This window comes from Bombus fervidus, chromosome 2 (assembly GCF_041682495.2).
Source record: "Bombus fervidus isolate BK054 chromosome 2, iyBomFerv1, whole genome shotgun sequence".
NCBI lineage: Eukaryota > Metazoa > Arthropoda > Insecta > Hymenoptera > Apidae > Bombus > Bombus fervidus.
The window spans coordinates 20,405,651-20,419,809 of record NC_091518.1 but is presented as its reverse complement, the minus strand read 5'-3'; the positions used below and the strand labels follow the sequence as shown (position 1 = coordinate 20,419,809).

The 14,159-nt window shown below is 38.2% G+C and overlaps 1 protein-coding gene across 6 annotated transcripts in view; it reads left to right on the top strand.

Moving 5' to 3' along the window:
• Positions 1 to 14,159, top strand: part of LOC139996218 (uncharacterized) — a 79,530-nt gene that overhangs the window by 7,718 nt on the left and 57,653 nt on the right. For all 6 annotated transcript variants that reach the window (XR_011802171.1, XM_072020474.1, XM_072020460.1 and 3 more), the window contains 10 exons: positions 3,676 to 3,973; positions 6,376 to 6,556; positions 7,305 to 7,555; positions 7,735 to 7,879; positions 8,122 to 8,334; positions 10,748 to 10,930; positions 11,043 to 11,240; positions 11,920 to 12,056; positions 12,154 to 12,490; positions 13,801 to 14,085. Coding sequence is in view for 5 of the 6 variants with exons in the window: in XM_072020474.1 (XP_071876575.1) it covers positions 3,676 to 3,973; positions 6,376 to 6,556; positions 7,305 to 7,555; positions 7,735 to 7,879; positions 8,122 to 8,334; positions 10,748 to 10,930; positions 11,043 to 11,240; positions 11,920 to 12,056; positions 12,154 to 12,490; positions 13,801 to 14,085 (2,228 nt within the window). In the remaining variant the exon portion in view is untranslated. The remainder of the gene's footprint in view (positions 1 to 3,675; positions 3,974 to 6,375; positions 6,557 to 7,304; positions 7,556 to 7,734; positions 7,880 to 8,121; positions 8,335 to 10,747; positions 10,931 to 11,042; positions 11,241 to 11,919; positions 12,057 to 12,153; positions 12,491 to 13,800; positions 14,086 to 14,159) is intronic.

Genomic DNA, 14,159 nt, shown 5'->3' with positions numbered 1-14,159 from the left:
GATACTTCTTTCACTCATAAACACCCTAAGTATATACATCGTACGTTTAACGAAATTTTATACCGTTTTTACAAAGTACCTCGTGGTATCTTGAATTTCGAGCGCTCTAATAGGAAAATTCTGCGTTCCTATCGTCCGAAGGTATCTAAATAAAAATCGGTTGCACGCTTCCAACGTATTTTCGGCAAACAAATGATCTAGAGCGCCTCAAACTCTTGGCATTGCTCTACTGCCCTATTTTCGTCGTGTTTTTAATCAAGCGTGTATGCACGACAGCGACAACTTTGTCGTTCGATCGTCGCGAGATCGAGATCGCGGCAACTGCGAGTATCGATCGAATTTTTCGGAGGCCGTGTTACAGCGTTCGAATCACTGAAATATCTCGTAACGATCTAGAAATACCGTAACGCGAGAGATCAGTGGTGCAACCACGGCGTGCGACTGACGTAAGGGAATTAGGTACGCTTTGACCACGACGTGACGCTTCGTATTTTCCATTTTCTTCCCACTTGCGTCTTCTTCTTATCGCTATGTTGTTTCGACTAATGTCAAATCTCTTGACAGGATTCGAATATATTTATTTGTCGTGATGTGCACGCGACGATGAGGTTTTTATGGAATTATTAAAAAATTATTTTTTCGTGCGAAATTATTAGATTACTTTTCTTTGTGAATGAAGTAAGGTATAACAGTGATTGTTTTTATTAAATAGACTTATTTTGATGGAAGATTGATATGGACTGGAAATTGTTTCCGTAATTAAAAGTACATATGAACTTTAGACGTTATTATATTTGTTTTGAACGTCTATGTTTGTTATCTTACTTAAGTTTAATGTGAATCTTTATGTTACCTTAGAATTTACATTATAATTACTTGATACAATTGCAAACAATTTATTAGAATTCGGTGTTTCTTCTCTTCTCTGTGGCACCAATGTGATTAAATACTTGTCATTCCTAGATAAATAAATAGCCTTTCTTCTCGAGAATCCATAGCTGTTTCTGTAAAAGCTCTGAAACAGAATTAGAAAATTTCTAATGTATCATAGTATCTAGTTACGCTATTTAATGTATCAATGGAATAAGAAACTCCTCGTTACAAGATCAAAATAAAACAAATGTAACAATTGGAACACAGATATTTGGCGTCTATGAGAGAAATTTCAGCAAGTAGAAACCTACAGAGTGTACATAGTATGCAAATATCGTAGTCACAAGAATATAAAGTTACATAAACAACGTTCTAACTTCTAGTTAAAATAAATCGCTTAACTAAAATTCTCGATTAACAAACCAATTAAACTACAGGTCTAAACCTACACGCAAACACCAAACGACCACGTTAAATTCTTCCCAATTTCACGAATTGTCCTCCGATCGTATAATATTCCAAAAAGTTCGTGCTATTTTCTGTGAAAATTCCATCGGTTTTCCATTCTATTTGTTTTCACGCGAAGTTCCTGCAGCTTTTGAAACGTAAACGACGATAAGATCGATCGATATTGCGGAACGCGTAATCTGTTTCACGGTTAGGCAAAATAGATATTGCGTCATCGAGCTTGAGCGCGCGCGTTTGACCGCGTCGTCGTCGAGGAGGCGCCTATGCACGCGCCCCGAGCTTGCAAAGGGTTGCGCTTTTCAATGTGCGTACACATTGCGCAAACAAAGATTTTTTCACTATGACTAGTGACCACGAATCGAGCGAGCTTGCAAATGATAGCCGATCGTGTCGTTCAGACGGTGAAGAAATAAAAGATAGACGAATGCGAAGGTCCGATTGGACTTCGGCCATCGCCCTGACAAGACACACAAATTGGCATTTGGATATTGCAAAACCGACCTCGTTTCGTTAGAAAGTGTTCCTCTTCGCTTTCTCGCTGGCAGTCGATTCGTCTGTGTTTTCTTTTAAATCAGAAGTTCAGGGGACAAATGGCACGAGTGACGAAACTTTTAATTTAAGAAAACTCCGAGCAAAGTTCACTTTAGCAAAGAAATCTGTAAATCTCGAAGCTTCTAATTGTTGACGATGACACGATACTATACGTAACCATCGTTGAGAAATATGAAAAGTCGATCCTTAAATATTAATTTGTTACATTCCAAACTTTTAATTTGCAAACCAAAGTTGTGACGAAAACAGTCGACAAATCTGGGGGTTGGAAACATATTTGACGGAATATCCGAGAAATTATCAGATTTAGAGAAATGATTCGAATGTAAAAAATTTGGGCTGCGTAAATAATGGTTTAAAGAATTCATTCGTTCGAAAAATGTAACGAAAGTTACCATGTTTCTGCCAATTTTTGCTAAAAAATGTTTATTCATTTTTATAAAAATTTACGCGCACAAACTTCGAACAATTATAGGAAATACGAATAAACTGGAATTTACTCTTTCGGCGTTACAACAAACGTTATTTATTATCATATCAAATTATTTTTGTTCATGCTATATAAATGAAGTGACTAGTCACGCATGATCGTAAAAATTGTAAAAATTCTAACAGTTTGTGACCTTCCACATGATTATAACACATCGTCTAATGTCTCGTTAGTTTTTCTTCGAGCAACCAAAATTAGTATCCCACGTAATGGTCAAATAGAGATTGATGCAAGTCGTAAATGCCGAAATTGTGCAAGACGAGGAAGCTGGGAATGTTGGAATGTTCGCATAGGGTGTGAATTCGTTTCCGCCAGTCTGTTGTTTCAATGTACGCGATTCGTTCCAAAGATATTTATAGAACGCCCACGTATACCGAGAAGTCGTAACTCACTCGCGTTATCTGCGTACCTGTCTGTGATGATTCTGTGAATGATTGGATAATTGTAGAAAAGAAGAGACAACGGTTATCAGATGATCGAGTTTAATCGTAAGACATCTAAAGGTTTACGATTAGTAGAAAATAGAGACGAAGAACGATGACAATGACTGAATAGTATCGTAACGAAGAAAGACTAACTGAATTAAAATACGAACTTTTCCTACTTTTTTATATCTGAGTTTGTCCCTGTGTATTACTACGTTTTCAAACGTTCGAACAATTTTTTTAAGTAACAGAACTCTGTTAGAAGAATTGTGATAATTATAGATTTTTGTAAAATTTCTAATTAAAGCGCATTGGAATAAGAATCGACTAAACGAGCTTATAACGTTGCACATGAAATAGAAATTGAACAAGTGAACATATACAGGGTGGACCACACAGTTGGGACGGGCTATAGTTTCGATTTCGTTGAAGATAGCGATAAATCGTAGAGAGTACAATGGAATGACACGATAAGACCTATGTTCCTAGATATTTGCTGTTTGGCAACAAAATCGAAACTACAGCTCAACCCAACTACATGGTTCATTCTGTATATCTATGGATAAAACGCGTGAATCGCGATAAATGCTTTGGATCAGCTATCAATACATTTATTTTCTGACAGTTTATAAATATTTAGCTTTAACCAAATATCAAAACTGCCGATAAAATTATTGAATGGTTGCATAAAAAATGAAATCAATATACGTTACTATTATAAAATAGTATACTACCAAATTAATATACATTAATTAATGTAAATTTCCATATACATCTTACTTATTATATTTATCTATTATATTAATTTATATTATATATTATATTATTTTATGTACGTTAAATGGCAAAATTCCAATTTTACTGTAGGCTACGCGGAGATGTACCGATACCATCCGATCGATATAGAGTACAAATGAGAGGCAACGTCGTCCAGTTGACTCTGAAGCAATCGCAAAAGGACGACACAGGACACTATGCTTTGGTGGCTACGAGAGTTGGTCAGGGATTCGACAAAGGATCTTCCAAGAAAATTCACCTCAGCATCGATGAAGCTTCGGAAGAGGGTGATCCACCAGTCTTCTTACGAAGATTGACAGATCTTGCAGTTAAAGTTGGCACCAGGACCAGATTCCTCGTGGAAATCCGGAGTTCGACCACACCGCAGGTAATCATTTACATCGCTATATCGTGCTGATCACTCAACTCTTAACTACTACGATGAAATAGTAAAGTATATAGAATTAGGTAAATTGACGAATATTATGACAGTTAATATTACGTAGTATCTACTTGAGATTGAAATAATGACAGTTCCTAGATCCTCTTGCCCAGTTGGATTAATATTATCGGTGAAATTTTACAACTTATAAATATTATTAATCTCTTTGTAAATCAGTCAACAACCTTGGTAATAGAAGAAATATAATTATACAAGTGAATTTTTCCACCTGTAAATTATCCAATTATGCTAATAAGCATGTAAATAAAAATGGAAGTGAAACTGATAATGCTAAATTAACCATCATTGTGATTTCTTTATCTGTACACAATTAATCCATCTCTGCAAAAACAAATTACAGAACAAATTATCGACAAAGTGGAAAATAATTCCATAATTTTCTAACAGACACACTGAACAATATCACACGATAATATTCAATTTTTACAAAATATCATGTTGCACTTATTCTTCTCTGACAATGTTACCTAAGACATTCGAATTGTTGAAAATTGTCCAGTCCATGAGATTGACTATATTTTAATCGTTCTAAACAATTTACTAAGAAAACACACGTCAACGATGAGCACCGGTAATCTCACGGTAAACTTGTTAAACCGGGAAAAAATTTTATTTAGAATACACGTTCGATACCAAAGATCAGAAGATCGATCGACGAATTGAGATTCGAATAAAGAAGAAGCCTGGTATGTTCCAAAATTGGTAGACAAAATTGGTAGACAAAATTGGTAGACAAAATTGGTAGGCAAAGGAATCCGTGCCAACATCGGTGATTAACCCGGAAGAGTTAAGTCGAAATCAACCGGTGACTTATTGCGACGGTTTTCTGTTGGTTCTTCTATGGTCGACAGCGGACGAAGCGGGAAACGCGCGCTAAAAGGGAGCCAGCCGAGGTCCATGACCCGAGATTCAGAGACGAAAGGTAGAAAACGAAGATCGTTACGCGGTCCTGTGCGTCGTATTACGACTATTATTACGCGCGCGCGTATACTATGGCCTGAAACTATGCCCGCAGATCGGCTAAATCTGCGTGCGTTCTGACTGCTCCTCGGGAGCCCGTAAACTTTCGAATGCTCGTTTTTCGCGCGGCGATTCTCTCTGACCGGGTTGCGTAACGCTCGAGGGAAGAGAATTTGCTACGAAACGGTCCCGGCGGAATTTCTCGTTGAAATTGCGAGGGCAATTTTGAAATAATTGATGTGGTCTTTGAGATTAAAACCGAGACGAACAACTTTCAAATGTGGAATTTTGGTGCTGGCTAGTGTCAGAAGTAGAGTTTGTTATAAATAATAATTATAAAAATGTTGATTATCGAATAGATTGAATACGACGAATTATGTATTTATTTAGGTTGAATAGGAATTGTATGTTTGCGTGATTTGTAACTATTAAGAATTGACTATCCATCTGCTGAAAAGGTCCGAAAGAAAAATTGGACTTTACTTTCTCCTACCATTCGAGATTTCATGCATCTTTCAGATGAATTTTCATAGAGTTAGAGAACAGAACCGTGATAAAATAAAAATGTAGGTTAACAAATGAATAGATAGGTGAAATAAATCGATTTGCAGTACGAGCAGCTTAGGATTGTTATAAATGTTATAAAGACTATCAAGAATTTCTATTTCTCTAGAATCGTTAATCTGCTACATCCATATGTCAGAACCATTAATACCGCGTTTAGACTTTTCAAAAGTATTCCGAATTTACAAACTCGTTCCTGTTAATTATCTAGGCTTTAATGACATTTCATAACTAAAGAATAACGACTTTTAGATCCAAGGATATAACTTTATGTTTTCCTATAAAATCAAAGCAACATTTTAATACATTCAATATTTCTACAATTATGAAAATGACGAACAATGCGGGTTCAGCTTCAAAATTATATAAATAAACAGTATGCTAGCGTGTACAACAACGTACTGAATCTTAAACTTGCTTTTCCATAAAAGATTAGAAAAAGTCACTTATCGCCTTCTTCTTCTGTAATCTTCATATTTTAAATTGAAGTATAAAGTACAATCGATTATATTCTCCCCTATCCTGTCATAAATAAAATATACTCTACCATAAATAAAATATTGATTACGGACGACCAAGTAGAATATTAATTACAGGGGATTACGTAGGAGACTGATTACAGATGATTAACTATAATATTGATTATAAAGGATCAAATAGAGTAGCAATTGCAAAGTATTAAGTAGAACGAATCTTCCTGTCGTTCGTTTTCTCCGAAAGCACGTATCGTTTGATTTGTTGTTGGCGTCAGCAGGCTTGTCGCGGCTTATATCTCTCAACGAATCGTTGGTGTTGAATTCCAGATCACTTGGCACAGAAATGCCGAGCCGGTCCACGCGGGTTCAAGATTCTCTTTCGTCCACGAGGGAAATTTCTATTGCGTGGATGTGGCACCTGTCACGGTCGAGGACGAAGGACACTGGACCTGCATGGCGGAAAATCGAAGCGGACGATCATCCTGCACCTCCCGTCTTACCGTAATCGGTAAGAACACGTGTTCCTGTTTAAGTCTGAATTCGATAAAATTACGCGAGTGTCCTGGGACTCCGGAATTTCCGGAACTCCGATTCGTCGCGGCTGTCTTCTAGACAAAAATAGATACGAGCCGTACGTGGTCAGCGTTTTGGGATTCGGACGGAGAAATAGCGAATTTTGATCGAAGGTGTTAGGAAACTCTTCGAATGACCGTAACTTTGAATATTTATCGTTTTTCCTTTAACATTTTTAAATCAAATAAAAAGAAATATGTTTGAAGCTGCGGTCTTTTTGCTTTGTAGCTTTCTTTAATTCAATTTAATGACGTATCGTTAATAGAGAGTTAATAATAATTTGTTAATTTAAGATAATGGTTCCTTTTCTAAGAGAAAGTTTCTTCTAAATAGATTTTTTGCATAATAAATAATAATTACATAATTACTACAGGAAAAGAATGTTCCCAGTAACTATGTATAATGAACAAGACAACGATCTTTCTTTATCTTATTCAGCTCATTAAATCAAACTTATGTTGATTATTAACACTGTAAGTATCATAATTTTTGTCGGAATCTTTTCTTCCGGACAAAAATTCCTCTTAAATGTATTCGTTTCATACCGTAAATATTATCTTTGATGAATGTACTCCTTTCTGTATCGTATGTGCGAACTTCGACCGTGTACTATGAGTGGACTATGCACTTTCTTCTTATAATTAATTCTCTCTTTCGATTTGTTTTCATTTTTTAATCTACAGTTCCAAAAGCGTACAAAAGGCCAGAATTCGTGGAGGAGCTTCGAGCTCTTCTTACAGAGACAGGTACGGTGTCCTTGGAGTGTAAAGTAGTCGGTGTACCTACGCCGGTGCTACGATGGTTCAAGGACGACAAAGAAATCAAGGCTGGTGATGTCTTCGCTTTAACTGCCAACCTCGACGACCCAACCTCCCTTGGCATTTATACTTGCGAGGCAGTAAACTGCATGGGAATTGCTTATTCTTCTTCAAAAGTAAGCGAGCTTAAACAGTATTATAACGTTACATTACGTTTTCTTATATTATATTATATACGCGTATATTTTTATTATTATATTATATTTAAAAGTTTACGTCTTTCCCATTAATTGCCTCCGTTATCAGAAAAGAATTTTCACGACATTCGGACATATACACGAAGTATATTTTTTAGGTACATGTGGTTGGGAAAGGCAGTAGGGAAGGTTCTTTGAAGCCAGCAGATTCCTTAACACCGTCCGGTCCTCTTCCTACTTTCACGAGGATTCTGCAGGACGAATGTTGCAGGATTGGGGACACTCTCCGGCTTTCTTGCCAAGGTATATCTTTTGCAATTCCTTCTTCTTTTGTTTGTTTGTTTTTTCTATCAATCTTATCCAGTTACGACGATTATTTCATATTCAAATTATTACATTTCATTTTTCTATTTTCTGCTAGTTTTTAAGGACCGTAAAGTATACACATACTCGTACATCTATGTAACTCTTTTCTTTTCTTATTGGATATTAAATAAACGATGCGATTAATCGTCGAAGCGATTCAATTTATTACGATGTAACAGTTCAAGTACCACCATGGCCGAAAGCAATTACGTGGTACAACAAAGAAGGACGCATCGAGCCGAGCGAGAAGTACCACGTGATGGAAGATGGCCTTGGTGGATACTTTATAGAGGTAAGCCCTGTGGAAGCCATGGACGAGGGTGAGTGGAAGTGCGTCGCCACGAGCGCTGAAGATATGAAACAGTTTACTACTTGCTACGTTGCAATGTCCAGTAAGTGGAAAACTAACACTTTCTCCGCTCGATGCATTTTAAGTTAATTTCATCAAAATTTGCTAATTTTAAATTTCTTATTATAATTAACAATTTAATTAGAATTAAAATTAGAAATAAAACTGCTCGAATTTTCATTAGACGATTTTGAGAATCAATTAATTCAATCGTATTATTGGGTTGGAAACTAAGCGATTGTAGATTTTGTCAATGTTAACGTTATTTGATGTATGTGGAATCAAAGAAACGCGTGGGTAAATTGTAAGGTATTGTAAGTATATATATATGTCGGAGTAGAATTGTTTGAGTTTTGATTATGGGCGTGTAAAGAATCTTCGCCTGGATTGTTCATTGTAGTTTCACAATCAAGATAACGTTTATTAACACAAATACAGAAGAAATAAGTCTGAACAATAACAATGGTAACTAGACGCTGATGGCAATGACCTTAGATTCGATATAGCGAATCCACGGCTCACGGGATAACTGATCTACTTTACTTCTAAGTCGAACTCGACTTACTCCTTGTGATGCAAGGATCGCTTGATTAACTCTTTACTAAGACGTAGAGTATTCACTGATCGTACAAACACAATAGGTATCTAACCAGTGCAACTGTAAGAAAAGGAATGCCTCTCCGTCGCGACGACGCTGCAGAGGAAAACTATGGTGGGATGTGCCTAAGGTCACGAGGTCATAGGATTCGTCAAAGAAAACCTCCGCTCGGAGGGTGAGGGAAATAGACGTTGCTGTTAATTGGTTAATCTCCATGTTGGCGATTAGAAAAGGATGCTAGCCGCTCTTGAGAGAGAGTTCCTAGCGGGAAACGTCGTACTTAAGGAAAGCAGACGTCACGTATCCTGCCGCAACAGGCGACAGACACACGGGCTGATATAACAAAGACTGTTTGCCAATCTAAAGGACTTTAGTTATGCGTCGGCATCTGGCGACCATCTCACCCAAAGAATGGGGTCTGTGCGTGGCTGCTGGAATGTCTCATTGTCAAGTGCCGGTACGGCCAATTCTTTAAAGGAAAGCTATGTAACTTCGTATCTCTGTTAGGTGTAACGTTCATCCCGTGACCGTGGCTACACTCGGCGACAACCGGTCACGGGATGAACGTTCCACCTAACAGAGAAGTGCCAATATTATGAGACACACGTTGTGTTAACAATCAAACTCCGAGCAGGAGCAATGTCGCAGCTACGCGGGTCTGCCTAGCAACGGTGGCTGCAATTTTGTTGGTATCTCCGGCCAATATTCAACAAAACGAAAGCGATCGTAAGGAGAGGAAAGTTTTCATCAGTCTTTTATTCTTGCGATCTCCTTGGAGAGTTACACATCGTCTTTACGAGCAGTATATACCGAGCGTCACAGCGTACGTTACTTTGTGCTTCAAAATATATTCTAAGTTTAACAAAGAGTGGACCGTGGATTCGTCATATCGAACCTAAGGTCATTGTCATTACCGTCTAGTTAACGCGGTCACTGGTCGATCTTGTACCATCTATATCTGTGATAATAAACGCTATCTCGATTGTACAACAACGATGAACAACCCAGGCGAAGATTTGTTACACGCCCCTAATCCAAGCCCAAACTTCAACCCGACATATCTATATATATTGTGAATATTAAAGTACAAAGTGTGGAATACAATGTAAGCTGGTCCAGGTCCGCACGCTAGCAATGTTACCCTGAAACTAAAAGAACCCTGAAGCCAACGTCGCACATGTACCGCTTATGGTCTGTCATCGACGCATTCTTTTGTCTATGCGCTATTGTCACGTCGGAGACACAAAAGATCGCGAAATTAACGGATCGCCGGTGATCTCCTCGCGCCGCGGCACGAACGAAATGATTCTTTCTCGAATAGGTTGAAGAAAATAGAACTTGATTTGGGAAAATGAGATTTATTGCAGAAATCCAACAGAGTGACGGTTACAACAGCGTGGTTTAGAATGTTACAACAGATAGCTTCGAGATGCTACGACAGACTGTCTTTTCGTTGGTTTGGGAAGGTCCCTCCACCGAGGACATAGTCCCTTTGGAGGGGGTCTCGTTAGTCTATTGTTTCAACAGATGCGGCATGCAGGGTGTTCGGTCTATCTGGTTACTAAGCGGATGGTTTTCTTGAGTGCGTGACACTATCGATGGCCTCAGCGCTTGAGAAAACCGAAGACCAGATGTAGAGTTTTCTTAGAAGTGGCGATCACTTCGACAGTCAATACCACCTAATGACAAAATCCGCAATCACTTAGTTGCCAACCCAATATAACAGAAAAAGAAAATGAAGATTTCTGAATCTTTTTAAATCTTTAAATTGTTCAAAGGTAGATTCGTTGTTGATTGATATTTATATGGCATTGGAGATTTATTGTCAGATCGTGTAATTAATTTTGTATTCGTCAAGTTCCAAAGAACTACAGGAAACCCCGCTTCATGGAAAGCTTGAAAGCTGTCCTGACAGAAGAAGGTCTGGTGTCCTTCGAGTGTAAAGTCGTAGGATTCCCCACGCCATTGCTGAGGTGGTTCAAAGACGGTCAGGAACTAAAACCAGGAGATGTTTATCAATTAACCGGGACCAACTCCTTAGGTATCGATCGTACAATTGAAACATCCAAATACGTAATGGTCTTACAAATATTTGATTTTCTATCGACATATAATCGTTTCATTAATGCTCGTAATATTCGATTTCGTACCAGGATCCTATTGTTGCATCGCAAGAAATTGTATGGGAGAAGCAAAAAGTACAGCCGAATTAACGATCGAAGATATACAAAATCAATTAAACGAAGAAGAACGTCTGCAACTTTTAAGCACAAATCAGCCGCCCATTTTCATCAAAGGTCTTAGAAGTTGCGAAGCGAGAATTAACGAAGATTTCCGATTTACGGTGCAAGGTAACTGCATGCAGAACTTAATTTATTATCTTAATCTTCGACTTAGAAGATACTATTACGAATAAAGCATACTATTACGTTATTACGCCACAATTTTCTTAAAAGCATCAAGGTAATTGTCAAAAATTATTTTACCGTCGATTCTATATGACTTTCCAAATTTCTTACACATTTCAATACTTGCATTATCAGAACTGAGAAAAGCAAGATTGTCATAGATAACAAATTTCACGTTACGAGTAAAAGCATTACTAAACCTATATATTAGGTTGTCCGGAAAGTGCCTTTCTTTCGCAAACGTGTATTTTACAACAATGCACCTTCGCACAAACGCGAAAGCAAGTCTGCGAAACGTCGCGGTGTTTTTCCTCGACAGAAGAAAATGGATCGTACGTAATTCGACAAAATAATATAAAAGAAAAAACGTCGTGCGTCTATTATTTCCTCATAAAACGAAAGAAATTTTTCGGACAACCTAATACGTGATATTTATATCAGAAACTAAGCTTCTTAAAACTATCAAAAAAATATCTTCCTATGCTAATATCATATTGTCGTAAATTCTGTATGACTTTCAACCTTTTAAACGTTTCGGTACACGATCATAGATAAAAGACGGGACTGTCATCGATAGAGAATTTCAAGTTACAAATAACATTGGTCTGTGTAAATTTCGCAGTCAGTATTTCGCCCGAGCCAAGCCTAGCTTGGTACAGGGACGACCAGCCAGTGGAGGAGAACGAGAAATACCAGGTTGCCAAGGAAAATCTTGGCACTTGCCATCTCGACGTACAAAAGCTCGAATTCCTCGATCAAGTGAGTAGTAACTGTTTACAAAAATAATAAGAAGAAAATTTGCAACGTCAACAGACTAAATGGATAAATAATAACCGTTTCCGATCTAACGATTTAGGCCGAATGGAAGTGTGTAGCTTCCAACGATCACGGTCAAAGCGTCACTTCCTGTTTTCTCAAATTAATCATTCCCAAGCACTACAAGAAACCCAAGTTTCTTGAGAGTTTGCGCGCCATATTATCGGAAGAAGGCGCGGTAAATTTAGAGTGCAAAGTGATCGGTGTGCCTCAGCCGATTCTGAAATGGTACAAGGATGGCGTCGAGTTAAAGCCAGGAGATATTCACAGGATCATTTCTGGACAAGATGGCACCTGTTGTTTGGGCACTTACACCTGCGAAGCGACAAATTGCATGGGAACTGTCAGCAGTTCAGCGTCTCTTCTTGGCTTCGAAGGTATCCTAATTATCGTAATTGAGGATCATTTATCAGATCGGACGAAATATTTACACGTAACCGTTTCGTAAATTGAGACGCGTAAACGGTATAATTTGTACGTTGGTTCGTCGAGATTGTTGAGATTATTAGATACGTGAACAGAGAAACGCGTGGATAAATTGTAAGGTAGAAAATAAATTTTAATACAGAAGTGTAAATACAAGTAGGAATATAATTTGAGCTGGTCCAGATCCGCACGCTAGCAGTGTTACCCTATGACTGAAAGCCCTGAAGCCATCGTCGCCTGTGTACTGTGTTACGACCGTTCGCGGAGAGACGCGGTCGCGAGGGAAACGCGTGAGCGAGAGGCGTAAATTCTCGCTACAATTCGTATAATCGACGCCGCGAATTAGTCGTTCCCCTGTTTCGGTTAAGATAACAGAGGTGGTTCAATGAATTTAACACTGTATTAACAGGTTAATATAGCTTGTACATTTAACAATAAATCGTATAATAATAAAAGCGTCACGAATTATTTAGCGATGAATACAGTTAATGCGTTACAGAAATTCGACCCGACTTCACGATATCTCTCAATAAATTCGTTAGACTAAGCGACTTTAATTTCAATCGTCAGACCTCTCGATGTATGTCGTTTGAATCTTCAAACGAGACTGATTGCCCTTGGATCAATTCTTTGTCTTCTCGGGGAGACGACCCCCGCTACGCTCGGATCACGCTACCGTTCGCGCCTATGATCGCGTAGGCCACCTTCTTTGTGAGAATAAAATAATGGACCGAAATCGACGTTTCTGGAACTCGCTGCTTGGTGACAACTATGCGCTCGTCGATACATTGTATATTTTCCGTCGGGCAGATTAGACGATCCGTCTGCGACGCTGTAGGACCGCGAGCGACGGTTAGAAATACAGCCTATACTAAGCCTCGTGGCGTAACATACTGTTCATGGTGTGCCTTCGTCCTAGTCTTTCGTCTATACGCTGTCGATGGCTTCGGTGCTTGAGAAAACTAAAAAGACCAGATGTAGAGTTTTCTTAGAAGCGGTGATACAACAGATTCTTTAAAGAGATTTACTGCATACGACAAATTTCTATTATTAACAGAAAGAGCGAATATCATATCGCTAGAAATATTTCATAGTAGTTTATAAAATTGTAGGATCTAAACGAGGAATAAAATGTTTGCATTGACACGCAGTTAGGCAACGTTATAAATAATTTTAGAGTATTTTTAGCGACAGCAAATTTCTTATGAGTATCAAAAATTCACTAAATACGTTGCAAATCCAGCAAATGTATGTTTCATAGATAAACTCCCGGTTCAAAAAGAAGCGAAAGAACCACTGTCGCCAAACGGTCACGAACTCGCTAGGAACTTGTCACTTTCAACGATTCACGAAGAAAGAACGTCCCAGTTATACGATACACCACAAACCGATCATTCCGTCACGTTAGACGATCGAGGAGAAGTATCCTTCAGTTTCGATGGTAAAGAGGTTTCCGTTAGCTTATACGAGACACCTGATCTCACCGAGGAAGAAGCTCTCCAGATCGTTGAGATGTACGCTGATCAATTATCTGAACACGTAACAGGTAAACTTCTATGCTGTGTATAATTTAATCTTCAAATATTTTATTACTACCGTGATATAACAAAAGATATAGAA